At 40.3% G+C, this 15,862-nt stretch overlaps 2 protein-coding genes across 2 annotated transcripts in view; one reads left to right on the forward strand and one right to left on the reverse strand.

The window, feature by feature from the left end:
• LOC130909795 (inhibitory synaptic factor 2A) overlaps nucleotides 1–7,472 on the forward strand; it is a 70,543-nt gene extending 63,071 nt beyond the window's left edge. Inside the window, exon 4 of the mRNA XM_057826651.1 lies at nucleotides 6,049–7,472. Within this exon, the coding sequence (XP_057682634.1) occupies nucleotides 6,049–6,232 (184 nt within the window). The 3' untranslated portion in view covers nucleotides 6,233–7,472. The remainder of the gene's footprint in view (nucleotides 1–6,048) is intronic.
• The window catches only part of dock1 (dedicator of cytokinesis 1), a 271,810-nt gene that overhangs the window by 162,142 nt on the left and 93,806 nt on the right, over nucleotides 1–15,862 (reverse strand). The gene's annotated exons all lie outside the window — the stretch shown is intronic.

Genomic DNA, 15,862 nt, shown 5'->3' on the forward strand with positions numbered 1-15,862 from the left:
AAATTGATCCTTTACACGCTTGATTTTGAAAATCACATAGGTTCTCCTGTTGCAGGCTACGAGATGTAAAGGCCGAGTTATGCTTCCGCGTCAGACCTGTGCTGTCAAGGAAGAGCCGATTTACGACCCCCGCCGTAGTCTTTCTGGCTTCTTCTCACTTTTCTGACTTCGCGTCGCGTCAACGCGTGTGACGTGGTGGAAATGGACAATGATTGGTCCGCTCGGACTGTTGTTTCCGGTTCAGCGCGAAATCACCAACATTGTCAAACATGATTTTTGACAAGACTATCAACGAAGAGAAAGTACGACAACATCTACAATGTCTCGTCAAGACATTATGAAGATTGCCAAATGGCAAGCAATTCGTGGGAGGAGATTGCTGAAAATACGGGGCTGGAGGTCAGCCAGCAATTAAATTAAAAAATGGAAGAACCACCGAGACAAGTATGTGTGTGTTCAGAATCGAATGGCCACACGAAGCGGTGACCCAGTCGGCCAAAAACTGGCTGCTTTTTATCACTTTATGTCGTATTTTTGGTTGGTGCACGTCATCATTTATTGTGTACATATGTTCGCAGTGAGTCTGCGACTTATTTACGTGTCACACTTCAAGTATATTACAAATAAAGCACAGGTTTGGTGTCAAAAGAGTTGTTTTGATGTTTAATTTTCAACAACAGACAGTTCACACTCGATAAATCATTACTGATTGAGAGTGCCTCAGTTCTTTTATGATAACGTTAACATCAAGGCTTCCAACGCAGTTTGGGAAGATCCATAGACAAAATCTGAAGAAATCTGCTATGGCTTCCCACCGGCTGGTTGTAGGACACGGCAAACAAATCGGGCTGGATTGCTTTGCAGACCTCGGACAAAACGCTGGACGCAGTGCTCGACGCCAGTTTGAAGCTAGCCGCCACAGCTTGCTGGTTTCCACCCGAGGCTAGAACTCTCTTGCCTGGCTCAGCCAGACTGTTCTCCCTGTATTTTTCAAACACTGAGAGTATAGTTTGGGAACCAGCCCATTAACGGCCTCTCGAGCAGGTACAAAATCAATCGACAAATCAGATTCGTTTATTTGCGTGACGTGTTCTTAACGAGCAACGTCACTCTTGCGCGTCGAAAGTCGTCTCCACAACAACACAGATGGTGAACGGGAGAGCCGAGAATATGTTCCAATCCACGGTAAAATCAGTTTTAAATTACCAAAAACACATCGACACGAGTCATTGACAACAGTCTGTCTCGCGCTAGCCATGTTGAATAAACTCCACTCTCTTCGTATGTTTACTTCCGCGCGCAAGTCCCTCGTCCTGCCCTCGTCATTTTACTAACATCACGTCTGCCCGTCGCTGATTGGTCCACTCCGCTGTCTGTTTGCTGTGGCTTGCTCCGCCCTGGAAATTGTATCCGCGTGAATGGTGGCCAGACTCAATAGCTGGAACAGCGGTGAGTCTGGTGTACCAGGCAAAGAACTCTCTGTGCGGCATCAAAAGTCTGACAGACCGCCTCAAAACAGTCTTCTGCGTCGCCTGCGCCTCAACATTTGCATGATCAACATTTATTCAATGTTGATGAGCTGAAGATCCACATTCAAGCGTTCCATCTTGCATTGTTTATTTTTTCTTCGTTAAACTAGACTAGAGGAAGTCAACAAGCATGCCCCCAAACCGTACAAACATAACGCCACACCCCTCTAGTGGCTTGGCGTTGAATTACAGAGCAACGAGTTCCATCACCGCAGAACTATCGAATGCTAATTCACGCCGTGGTCACTTTGCGGTCTCCGCAACGCAGGAGCATAACTCAGGCTTAAGTGGCTGTAATCAACTACCCAGTTTACGTACATTTACCGTAGGTGAGAGCTATGACATTAGCCTGGCTAATAAAATATTTCACATAGATATTTGTTAGAAAAAAATGAATGTGAAAAAAAAAAAAATCTCATTTGTCATGATATGAAGCAATTTCGCCGCGGCACGACATGTTGGAACTGTCAACTCCGATGTAGCTAGCCCACCACTACGACAGCTTCGAAAAATCCTAGGGGAAACCCTGTCGTGTCACAGCGTCCGTCCAATCCCTTATTGCCGTTTTAAAAAGATATCATGAGCCCGCTGCAAAGCTCACCTTCCCACCGCCTAACCAACCATCCGTCCGACAATCACGAAGCAAATCCTCCACCCGTTATGCAAGTCTAGTCTTCCGCAACCCCCACACCGCCCTCGTCAACCTATCTCCCTCTCGCCGATACTGGAGGAAGATTAAAAGTGCGAGTGTATTTACAGTGGTTGAGGCTCTTAATCTGATTTCTTTTCTCCCCTCACTTAGCCAGAGCTATCGGTCAGATGTATGCGAGGATTAAAAATGATGGCTGCTGCAGATAAATCCCACAACTCCCTGTAGTAGTGTGGACATGATTTAGGTAAATAGGTTTTGTGGTGTGTGCTAAAAGCACAGTGAATGGTCGTGTTTCAGTGTCATTGACGGCTGTAGAAGTTACAGAATTTTCAAAACCCTCAGGAGTGGGCTCAAAAGGTCACGCACTTTGTTCTTCTTTGTCCTGTTGTTCAGGACACTATTTTTTTTTTTGTCTGAGGACTGAAAAATTTCAGACTCGTTAGATGTCACATTGCATGGATGCCGAAACGTCAGATTTAATGCACTCCTTCAAGAGTAAAATATTTTTCGGGAACTGTGTTGTCCTAGTTTGTTCGAACTTGTTATGACTTTAAAGCAACACGAGGTAACTTTTCAATCTTTATAAAATATTTTCATAACAGCACCAAACAAAAGTTCCAGCATCATCACGTTGTCAAGAATCTGCATTGGACAAGGTGTTAGGAGACAAGAATCTGCATTGGACAAGGTGTCAAGAGATAAGAATCTGCATTGGACAAGGTGATGATGCTGGAACTTTTGTCTGGTGCTGTTCCAGTGAGATTTGCAGTGGGGCAAATAAGTATTTAGTCAACCATTAAATGTGCAAGTTCTCCCACTTGAAAATATTAGAGAGGCCTGTAATTGTCAACATGGGTAAACCTCAACCATGAGAGAAATAATGTAGAAAAACAAAAAACAGAAAATGTTTGATTCTTAAAGAATTATTTGCAAATCATAGTGGAAAAAAAGTACTTGGTCAATACCAAAAGTTCATCTCAATACTTTGTTATGTACCCTTTGTTGGCAATAAAAGAGGCCAAATGTTTTCTGTAACTCTTCACAAGCTTTTCACACACTGTTGTTGGTATTTTGGGCCAATCCTCCATGCAGATCTCCTCTAGAGCAGTGATGTTTTGGGGCTGTCGTTGGGCAACACGGACTTTCAACTCCCTCCACAAATTTTCTATGGTGTTGAGATCTGGAGACTGGCTAGGCCACTCCAGGACCTTGAAATGCTTCTTACGAAGCCACTCCTTTGTTGCCCTGGCTGTGTATTTGGGATTATTGTCATGCTGAAAGACCCAGCTACGTCTCATCTTCAATGCCTTTGCTGATGGAAGGAGATCTTCACTCAAAATCTCTCGATACATGGCCCCATTCATTCTTTCCTTCACATAGATCAGTCGTCCTGGTCCCTTTGCAGAAAAACAGCCCCAAAGCATGAGCATTTCCACCCCCATGCATCACAGTGGGTATGGTGTTCTTTGGATGCAATTCAGTATTCTTTCTCCTCCAAACACGAGAACCTGTGTTTCTACCAAAAAGTTCTGTTTTGGTTTCATCTGACCATAACACATCCTGGATCATCCAAATGCTCTCTAGCGAACCGCAGACGGGCCTGGACGTGTACTGGCCTCAGCAGGGGGACACGTCTAGCAGTGCAGGATTTGAGTCCCTGGCAGCGCATTGTGTTACTGATAGTAGCCTTTGTTACTGTGGTCCTAGCTCTCTATAGGTCATTCACTAGGTCCCCCCGTGTGGTTCTGGGAATTTTGCTCACCGTTCTTGTTATCATTTTGATGCCACGGGGTGAGATCTTGCATGGAGCCCCAGATCGAGGGAGATTATCAGTGGTCTTGTATGTATTCCATTTTCTAATAATTGCTCCAACAGTTGATTTCTTTACACCAAGCGTTTTACCTATTGCAAATTCAGTCTTCCCAGCCTGGTCCAGGTCTACAATTTTGTCTCTGGTGTCCTTCGACAGCTCTTTGGTGTTGGCCACAGTGGAGTTTGGAGTGTGACTGCCTGACTTGTGGACAGGTGTCTTTTATACCGATAATGAGTTAAAACAGGTGCCATTAATACGGGTAACGAGTGGAGCCTTGTTAGACCTCGTTAGAGGAAGTTAGACCTCTTTGACAGCCAGAAATCTTGCTTGTTTGTAGGTGACCAAATACTTATTTTACATTCAAATTTGGAAATAGATTCTTTGAAAATCAAACAATGTGATTTTCTGTTTTTTTTCCCACATTCTGTCTCTCATGGTTGAGGTTTACCCATGTTGACAATTACAGGCCTCTCTAATCTTTTCAAGTAGGAGAACTTGCACAATTAGTGGTTGACTAAATACTTATTCGCCCCACTGTACAAAAATGACTGCCTGAAGAAGACATCAAAATTCCCTAAGTCCTTGATGATATGGGGCTGCATGTCAGGCAAAGGCACTGGGGAGACGGCTGTGGTTAAATCTTCAATAAATGCACAAGTTTACATTGAAATTTTAGACAGCTTATCCCTTCAATTGAAAATATGTTTGTCATTTTCCAAGATGACAATGCATCATGCCACAGAGCTAAAACTGTTAAAGCATTCCTTGGAAAAAGACTCATCCAATCAATGCCATGGCCTGCAAATAGCCCAGATCTCAACCCTATTGATAACCTGTGGTGGAAATGGGAAAAAAATGGTCCAGAGCAAGGCTCCGACCTGCAAGGATGATCTGGCAACTGCAATCAAACAGAGTTGGCACCAAATTAATGAAGAATACTCATCAAGTCCATGCCTCAGAGACTGCAAGCTGTCATAAAAGCCAGAGGTGGTACTACTAAATAATAGAGATGTATTTTAGTGCTGCAACGATTAATTGATTAATTCGTGTATTCGATTAGAAAAAAATATTCGAATTAAATGTTGCAGCTTCGAGCATTCGTTTAATGAAAGTGGCGTTGTAATGGTTTATTTTGAAAGTGTTTGCATTTAGTTTTATTGATTTGGGTTACACTGCCCTCGAGTCTACCTCATGGCTGAATCCAGCTGCTCCCTGTTAAGACCAACATAAGTCTTTTTTAATGCATTCGTAATTTAGTAGTTTATTAGTAATTTAGCCATTTTTTGTGGGGATATGTATTTGAACCATTTGTTAAGAGCATTGTAAGAAGAAAAAAAAAGTTAGCATTTAATCTAACAGACTTTTGCTTTGTAAATTAGCCAATTGTTCTTTTGCTGTACATAGATCCTCATTTATTTACTTTTTAAATACCGTTTGGGGCTCAGCTCGGGTATTCTAATTTTTTATGTTCCTTATCCGATTACTCGATTATTCGAACTAACTAGTCCATCGATTAATCGACTATTAAAATAATCGATAGCTGCAGCCCTAATGTGTTTTGATTGTTATTTCTTTTGTTTCTCATGATTCCATATTTTTTTCCCTCAGAATGGGAGTGATTCCATATATATTTTTCCTGCACTTGCTCTATAAAATTAACATTTACTGACCACCACAATGTTTTTTTTATTCATTTCTTTTAGTGTTTCTGAATGCTAATGAGTTGCACTTTTGGACTAATTCATTAGTTTTTCAAGCTTTTTATTGGAGTTTGTTCTACATGATAAAATGTCTGAGTGAGTGCTCATCCGAGACAGATGATTGACTTTTTGTAGTAGTAGAGAAATAGTTGAGTAGCAGTAGAGTAGACGAGAGCAGAGGGCAAGCCAAGAGCACCCTCCTCGCGGCTGTCAGTGCGAGTAAAAGTAACATAAATTGCAACTGAGTTTTAAGTCGCAGGGCCAGTAAAACCATGAAAGAGTAGTTTATAGTCCAGAAAATGCGGTACTTGGGTTACTAAAGTTGCTGTTCTCTGTCCATTTTTTCCCCCGCAGTGTGGAGCTGGACTTCAAGCAACAGGAAGACAAACTTCAGCCCCTCATGAAACGGCTGTGCCCATCGGACGACACGCACTTCCCCGCCCTGCCGTACCCCCACGAGGCCTTCACATCCACGCCCAAGCGCAAGTCCAAAGCCGAGTCCAAGAAGCACGCTCGCTGGAGACTATGGTTCATGTGAAACTGAAACGTCACGCTTTCCTAATTTCCATCTGGAGTTATTTTGGAAGCAATTTTCCTCAAAGTGGGTGTGAAAATGTGATTAGCTACCATCTTGGGAGATTTCTGACACTGAAACGACGTGGACTTGCCTCTCGCCATACAGCAAAGCACAACGAACACAGTCCAGGATCCACTTTTTCTGGAGTACCGGGACTATTTTCACATTTCACTTTATTTCTTCATACCATCTAAAAGAAGCCTACGAATAATTTGACCCAAAATGTCACCATGAATTCTCGACAGACTTTGGAGACGATGTGTACATAAAAAATATTGTTAAATGACACTTATTTTCTTAATGGCTTTTTTGGACATCAGAGGACATTTTTATCTAAAGCTGTAGAAAAAAGGACTTTAAAGTTTTAGCGGAATATATTTATGAAATATTGGATATAAGTTCAGATTTATTGCAAGAAGCCACTGTCATCTTTTAGAGGTGAGTGGAAGCTCACTTTTTTTTTGTTCCCGCCCTGAGAATAATAAATACTGTTGAAGGGTAACAGCAAATATATGTGATTGTATCAGTAACCGAGCCAGAAGTGAATGTACAGTGTAGCCTCGCATTTTTGCAGGATTTTAGCTTTTTAAACAGAAACAAAAGAATTTTGAAATGCCTAATTCATGTGTTTTTGTTCCTTTCTTGTTTTTAAGAAATACGAGGGGTGTAACGCTATTTGCAATTACTATAAATACGTTTACATATAATAAAAATAGGGCTCATTTTATCTTACAAAAAGGCATAGCTAAAATGTAACAAACAAAAATACATTCATATAATTATAGCATCACTCACAAAGCCAAAAAAAAGGAAGTGGTTCTAGTCTCATCTGTAGATAGCACTAAGAGAGACTCCCGTATTTATATGTACCTTCTAAAGAAGTGCAATTGATTTACTATGTGCAATACTGTGTATTTTTTACCCTTTTTCAACAAAAACCAAACATATAAATACATGAACAATTTAATATGCAACTGAAGAATAAAATCAGACACTTAACAAAATTTTGTACTATTTTTCCAAACAGTTCATTCACTTTTTCACATTCACCCAGATTTTTTTTTTTTTCATTTGCCTTTTTTTCTAACCGATGCTAGCAATGCTAGCTAGATTTGCAATTTGGCTTGTTGTAGCTTTATTAGGAGTGTGAAAATATATAAATTTGGATATACAGTGCCCTCCATAATTATTGGCAACCCTGGTTAAGATGTGTTTTTTTTAGCTTCTAATAATTTTTTTAATTCAAATAATATGGGACCTTAATGGAAAAAAAGAGAAAACTCCAACCTTCACTAAAAGTGCATTTATTCAGTGTGGAAAAAATCCCACATCAAGAAATAATTATTTGACATCAAATAATATGTGTCACAATTATTAGCACCCCTGGTGTTAATACTTTGTACAACCCCCTTTTGCCAACAAAACAAGGTCTGGGGACTGAGATGGCCATGGAAGGAGCTTGATTTTGTGTCTGGTGAACCATTTCTGTGTAGATTAGGCCACATGTTTAGGGTCATTGTCTTGCTGAAAGACCCAGTGACGACCCATCTTCAGCTTTCGGGCAGAGGGCAACAGATTTTGATTTAAAATGTTCTGGAATTTCAAAGCATTCATGATGCCATGCACCCTAACAAGGTTCCCAGGCCCTTTGGAAGCGAAACAGCCCCACAGCATCACTGACCCACCCCCATACTTCACAGTGAGTATGAGGTACTGTCTACACGCCAACAAGCTGTTTGGTAGGCATGCACGGCGAAAACCTTTCCTCACTCACAATCATAAACGCAAACATTTGGAGTTCGCCAAGCGGTACTGGGGCTTCAACTGGGACCGTGTGCTTTGGTCAGATGAGATCAAGATTGAGCTTTTTGGCAACAAACACTCTAAGTGGGCCTGGCGTGCCACGAAAGATGCGCATGCTGAAAAGCACCTCATACCCACTGTGAAGTATGGGGGTGGGTCAGTGATGCTGTGGGGTTGTTTCACTTCCAAAGGCCCTGGGAACCTTGTTAGGGTGCATGGCATCATGAATGCTTTGAAATACCAGGACATTTTAAATCAAAATCTGTTTTCCTCTGCCCGAAAGCTGAAGATGGGTCGTTACTGGGTCTTTCAGCAAGACAATGACCCTAAACATATGGCCAAATCTACACAGAAATGGTTCACCAGACACAAAATCAAGCTCCTCCCATGGCCATCTCAGTCCCCAGACCTTGTTTTGTTGGTAAAAGGGGGTTGTACGAAGTATTAACACCAGGGGTGCTAATAATTGTGACACACATTATTTGATGTCAAATAATTATTTATGTGGGATTTTTTCCCCACTGAATAAATGCACTTGTATTGAAGGTTGGATTTTTCTCTTTTTTTCCATTAAGGTCCCATATTATTTGAATTTTAAAAAATTATAAGAAGCTAAAAAACACATCTTAACCAGGGGTGCCAATAATTATGGAGGGCACTGTATCGCAATACTTTGTAGCCCAAAAGGTTATCGATATGCTCCCACCAAGAATCGATATATCGCTTTAAAAGGTGTCACTGTTTAAAAGAAAAAAAGGAATCAACAGGTTGCTACCAAAATCTTCCATTAGAATAGTGTCTACGTTAGCTCACTGGCTGCAACCAATTTAGTTTGACTGGATTGGACTTCGTCTCAACATTGTTGTTAATAACGGCATTAGAGTATAACGGTGAGTTTTTTTCAGTAGTGAGTACTGTAATGAATTACTTTCCCCAGCTTTGCAACGCCGTGGGGGAGGACAAGAGGGTCGTGACACCGTTGCAAACATGATGATTGATTCGGAGCATTAGCATAGCATTCTCATTAGCATTTAACGTGGCGAGCGTCATCCTAAACTCTCGGGCAACTTTTTTTTTTGCAAGCAGTTCGTGGCGTCCAGGTGAGGCCAATTAATTGAAAATAATGTACTGTCGTCCCGCTGATCGTGCATTATCATGACCAAGTTGGCGTTGTCCTTGTAGATGTTACAAATATAATAAACATATACGGCGGAAAACACTGAGGTTCCTTGAAGTTCCGCTCAGAGACCCCCAATTTTGCCAAATTTCAAAATTGTCCGATATGCATGTGTGATACAACATTGGAAAGCTTCAAATGGATTAGGTATCTACTTGTGACAAACTCACAGCAGAATGATTAAAAAGTTTTTCTGTTTATTAGTTGTTTTGTAGAATATCATAGACTGAGTTCCTGACCCATGCGTCGATAATTGTTGAATCACCATATTGTGAGATTGTTATCGTGAGCCTTGTATCGCAAATCAGATCGTAAGGTACCCAGAGGTTCCAACCCCTCATCTTTATCATCTACTCGAAAGCTGCGCTAATCTCAAATCCAAAGCGAGGCAACGTCACCACCTACAGACATCTGTTTGCCACTACAGTGCTATACAAACTCAATATTCACAGACATCCTGAGCAAGAATCTCCCAATGAAGTCTTTCACATCCTTTACACACTCCAGTCATAAACAGCGGTTAGCATATTTCTGCAGCATCGTATCTGTCGCAGGGCTTTAAAAAAAAGAGGCCACTCAAAGACTGAACGCAGGAGAGCAACTGATTACGATGCAGTGCCATTTCTCGCTATGCTTCTTGGCTCTGCAGCACTCGGAGTTCAGTGGCAAAGAGAAAAAGGCAGCGAGGCAGACATCTAAAAACAGCGTTTTGCTTTTGGTCCTAGTTGGAGGTCTGAAAACGCGACAGTGCCTGCTGTCAGGAAGCAAACAACAAACAGGAAGACGACCTACTAAAATAATACCAGTCTGTGAGAGTGTGACAGTTACAATAGTCACTGTTTAGTCAAACAAAAAAAGTGAAACAGCTCACACTTTAAAGAAGTCAAGCAGACACAAGATGGAGGAAACGTATATTTTTTTTTCACATATCGATGCTATTGGAATGTCCTCACTGGAGTAGTTATTTTTATGCATTATTAATCCGCTTAAAGTGTAGAAACTAACAGGAACAAATCAACCCAGTTAGTCCCCAGTTTACGTTTGGGTTCCGTTCCTGCGCTGGCGATTTAACCCAGATTTCCACATAAGTCAGAATTCACCCTTTAAATACCTCAAAATACCCTCTAAACTAAAAAAAAAAAAAAAAACTATCCAAAACATGTATTACAGTGCCTGACAAAAGTCTTGTTGCTTATCCATTTTGTAGAAAGAAGTGCTAATAACCTGACTTTTAATTATTCAATTGGTTTCAGAAATGGCTCATATGAAAGCTAAGACCCTCCCAAATGAAGTTAAATGTACAAAAATGTATAAAAAGATTTACCATTTAATGAAGACATAAAGGTCAAATTTTGGCAAGACAAAAGTTTTGTCGCCAACAGAAAGTAGTGTGAAAATTGAGCTAAAAATGTACTTTAAATACAAAAATATGTTACATAAAATAAGCGAATTAAGAAGTGGTGCCGTGAGACCCAAATTTAATACTTTGTATGACTTCCATGGGCTTCGGCAAGGACTCATACAATTTATTGATGACGTCATCAGGAACATCAAAGAAAGCAGTCTTGCATGCCTCCCAGAGTTCATCGACATTCTTGGGTTTCGTCTTCCACGCTTCCTCTTTCATCCTACCCCAGACATGCTCAATGATGTTCATGTCTGGTGACTGGGCTGGCCAGTCCTGGAGGATCTTGATCTTCTTTGCCTTGAGGAACTTTGAGGTAGAGATTGAAGAATGTGATGGAGCACCATCCTGCTGCAGAATCTGTCCCTTTTTATGGTTAAGAATGTAAGAGGCAGCTAAGATTTGTTGATATTTCAGACTATTTATGTTGCCTTCCACCCTGCAGATCTTTCAGGGTGCAGGCGTCAAACTTCAGTTTTCTGAGTGAATCTCGGATCCATGCGGGCTCCAGTAGGTCTCCTGCAATATTTGCGGCGACTGTGGTGTAATTCAATGGAAGATTCATCCGAAAAATCCACCTTTTGCCACTTTTCCAGCGTCCATCCTTTTGACAGGCTGTGGGCCTTGGCAAATGCCACACTGTTTTTTAATTATCTGCACCCTGAGAGATCTGCAGGGTGGAAAAACCAATGTCGATATTATCCGATGTCATCAGCCGATAATATCGGCTATCTGGTAATATTGGACAGCTCTCATGAAAATACTTAGGATGGTGGCGGATATATATTTTACTGCTTTATTCATGACTTTCAAGACTTCCAACTAAATTTTACTGTCAATCAAACAAAACAAAACTAGGAATCATTGTTCCATCTGTTCATTATAATGGGGAAAGAGTGTTTTGAGTTGCAAGATGGATTTAACAACCACATTTAAACTCATACTCAGGACTCGACTGTACTGCAGGCCATCCCGCACGGGTGAAGGCCCTTCATCTACATTCTGTCCGAGCAGCAGGAAAACGCGGGAGTGAGAGAAGGGAAGCGGAGTAGAACGCTAATGCATAAATCTAAATGGAAGAGGCTGCCACTCAGCGGGACAAGGTCAGCGCCGCAGGAGGCGACTGCCACACTTCCTGTCAAGAGTGCGAAGAATTTCAACGGGACTTATTATTAAATGTTTCTGGAAGTGGCTTCAAAGGCAGAATCCTCTGAATTCAACTTTCTGACAGCCAATCCATTTTGGCTGGGAGGGCTGGCGACAGACTTTCAATCTTGAGGAAACAAACGTTGTGTTCAGACTGGCAGGCAAAATCAGATTTTCAACAAATTCAGGTTGAAACAGGATGAGTCATTTGTAGTCTGAACAGTCACAAAGCACAGAAATCTGATTATTGCCAGACGTATTGAAATTAGAAACAGAGCTGGTAGTTTCATATCAGATAGGGACAAGATGCTTCTCAGTTTGAACAGTTCAGATGGGATTTGACTGTGCGTTACATCACTCTATCTAGGATACAGAACGATATTGAAAAAAAACTGTCATTGAGACTTTCTGGGGGTTCGAGATATATATTGCAATTAGTGTTGCATCGATTAATCGATTAACTCGAGTATTCGATTAGAAAAAAATATTCGCATTAAATTTTGTTGCTTCGAGTATTCGTTTAATTTGTTTGCATTTAGTTTTATTGATTAGGGTGGATACACTGCCCTCTGGTCTGCCTCATTTCACATGGCTGAATCCAACTGCTCCCTGTTAAGACCAACGTAAACCAAGTTTGTTTGAGCTAATGTTTTTTAATGCATTCGTAATTTAGTTTATAGGTATATTTAGCTGGTTTTTGTAGGAATATGTGTCTGAACCCTTTGTTAGAAGCATTATAAAAAAACGGTAGCATTTTATAGAATTTAAGCTAGCGGACTTTTGTTATGTTAGTTAGCCAATTGTTCTTTTGTTGTACATAGATCATCATTTGGAAGAAAAAAAATTATACCATTTGAGGCTCAGATCAGGTATTTTAATTTTTCATGTTCCTTATCCGATTACTCGATTATTCGAACTAACTAGTTCATCGATTAATCGACTATTAAAATAATCGATTGCTGCAGCCCTAATTGCAGTATTTTTTTAAAAATTCACCCGGTGACTTGAATAGCTCTGTTTGGAAAGACTTTCACCATGACCACATTGTATTCATAGAATACCGTTTAATCTCATGTGATATTGCCTTAGTTTTGATTATTTGGCTGAATTTAGTCATTAAAGAATACCTAAATAAGCAACAATATTTGAAAAAAATAGGGCTGTCAAATTTATCACGTTAACGGGCGGTAATTTTTAAAAAAAAATTAATCACCTTAAAATATTTGACGCAATTAACGCATGGACGGAACGACCCGTTCATGCGTTGCCTCAAACCGTTTACAATGACGCCGTTTTAGCACATTGAGACTGAAAAGGCAGGGAAATGCGAGTGGACACAGGCGTTCATTGGCCCTTTATTGGCTTAAGCAGACACGACTAATAGTCATGGTTGCCTAACTTCCCATCATGCATTTGGGCAGAGCAAGAGACAATCTTTTTCTTAACACGTCTAATTGAACACAACGCAGAACATACTGTATACCATTTGCAGCCAACACTGGCAGTCATGGTTGGCCAACTTCCCATCATGCATTTGGGCGGCGCGGGAGACGTTCTTTTTCTTAACACACCTAATTGAACACAACGCAGAACATACTATATACCATTTGCAGCCACCACTGACAGTCATGGTTGCCCAACTTCCCATCATGCATTTGGGCCGAACAGTTAAGTTGCTACAGTATCATTTAGTGAAAGCACAACAAAAATAATATTTCTATCTCTCAAAAAAATAATGTTCACAAAAAGAAAAGCGCTCAATGCAAAGAGAACTGGCATTCCCAATCGAATAGCGATGCAAAATACACATAAATGTTAATAATGTTAATGCCAACTTGTGGATTTGTTGTTATAATTAAAAAAATACAGTACTTATGTACAGTATGTTGAATGTTTATGTCCATCTTGTGTCTTATCTTTCCATCCCAACAATAATTTACAGAAAAATATGGCATATTTTAGAGATGGTTTGAATTGCGATTAATTATGATTAATTTTTAAGGTTTGATTAACTCGAGTAAAAATTTTAATCGTTTGATAGCCCTTGAAAAATCTTATGTACCGTAATTTTCGCACTATAAGGCGCACCTGACTATAAGCCGCCACCCATCAAATTTGACACGAAAACGGCATTTGATCATAGACAAGCCACACTGGACTATAAACCACAGCTGTCCTCACTGTATTATGGGATATTTACACCATAAGATGTCAAACGGTAACACTTTTTTTTTTTTTTTTTTGATAGCGGCATCATAAGACTGTCATAAGACCAAATGAACCACCATGAAGCTTTGACCCAATTGGCTGCAAAGCTTCATTTCTTCAAAGAGCTTTATTTGGCCATCACTGTTCTCTTGGGGGAGACAGTCAACCTCTGCTGCCACCTCCTGTCAACACTATTGTCTTCCAACATGCCTCCTAGCATGCACTGAAGCGGTACAGATGTAGATAACAAATCAAAATTAATGTCCTGTGCTAATTATTTCTTCAGTTACTGTTCTAGTTGTTTCATTAATTGCTAGTTATGGAATTTGGTAACACTTTATTTGACAGTGGGGCCATAAAACTGTCATAAGACCATCATAATTATGACATGACAATGCCATGAGCATTAATGAATGGATATGACAGCTGTCACATCTGTCATACATCTAATGGCAGTCTCATGACGTCGCTGTCAAATAAAGTGTTACCTACTAACCCAAATAAAGCAACAAATAAGCCGTTCTGGACTATAAGTCACATGATTCAAAATGAGGGTGAAAAAAGTAGCAGCTAACAGTCCAAAAATTACGGTAATAATTTCTAACGTGAAATAAATCTTAATCCAATGATCAAAATTGTAAACATATTTATCTCATTTGCTCCCAAAAACGTATCAATACGTTCTATTTTTAATTGTTTAAGTGTTCCAAAGACGTATTTATACGTCTTTTACTTTTTTTTTTTTTTTTTTTTTTTTTTACAAGCGACATCTCTGGGTTCTGATTCAATTTAGCTCCAAAGCACAAAGCTGAAAAGCCATTTTAAAGCAATAAAACTGGCCACTGGATGGCAGTAGCGCATTTGGTAAGACCCACAACCCGATTCAACGGCAACGAGCGGCCAGGCCGCAAGGCAAGGGCGCCGGCGGAAGACGACTGAATGGAGAACAACCTAGAGGACGCCCGGGATGCCAGGCACTGGATGACCGAGCAGAACGACCGGGACCACCAGTGCAGCGGACGATGCCGTTGAGTCCGTGCTGCTCGCCGAGCAGACCCCGCAGAGACAAAAAAACCCCCACATTTTTATGAGACAGGCGGCGATGAGGGAAGCGTTTACCGGGCTCTCGCAGCCACAACAGCGTCATCTCTCAGTTAGTTATGTGTAAATAAATTGTAGTTAGTTATGTGTAAATAAATTGTTACTTTGCTATCAAAAGTAGGGCTGCAGCTATCGATTATTTTAGTAGTCGATTAATCGATGAACTAGTTAGTTCGAATAATCGAGTAATCGGATAAAGACCATGAAAAATTAAAATACCTGGGATAAGCCTCAAACGGTATAAAAAAAAATAAATAAATGAGGATCTATGTACAACAAAAGAACAATTGGCTAACTTACACAGGAAAAGTCCGCTAGCTTAAATGCTATAAAATGCTAAGTTTTTTTGTTTTTTTAACAATACACTTAATAAATTGTTCAAACACATGTTCCCACAAAAAACAGCTAAATAAACCTATGAACTAAATTACAAATGTCCCCCAAAAAAACAACACATTAGCTTATGTTGGTCTTAACAGGGAGCGGCTGGATTCAGCCATGTTAAATGAGTTATGTCATATTCACTGTTGTCGCTATAGGGCAGTGTATCCACCTAAATCAATAAAACTAAAACTTTTTTTTTTTTTTTAATCAATGCTCCTAACAAATGGTTGACTCATATTCCCACAAAAAACGACTAAATATACCTATAAACTAAATTACGAATGCATTAAAAAACATTAGCCCAGACAAAAACTTAGCTTACGTTGGTCTTAACAGGGAGCAGCTGGATTTAGCCATGTAAAATGAG

This window comes from Corythoichthys intestinalis, chromosome 21 (genome assembly GCF_030265065.1).
Source record: "Corythoichthys intestinalis isolate RoL2023-P3 chromosome 21, ASM3026506v1, whole genome shotgun sequence".
NCBI classification, from domain to species: Eukaryota; Metazoa; Chordata; class Actinopteri; order Syngnathiformes; family Syngnathidae; genus Corythoichthys; species Corythoichthys intestinalis.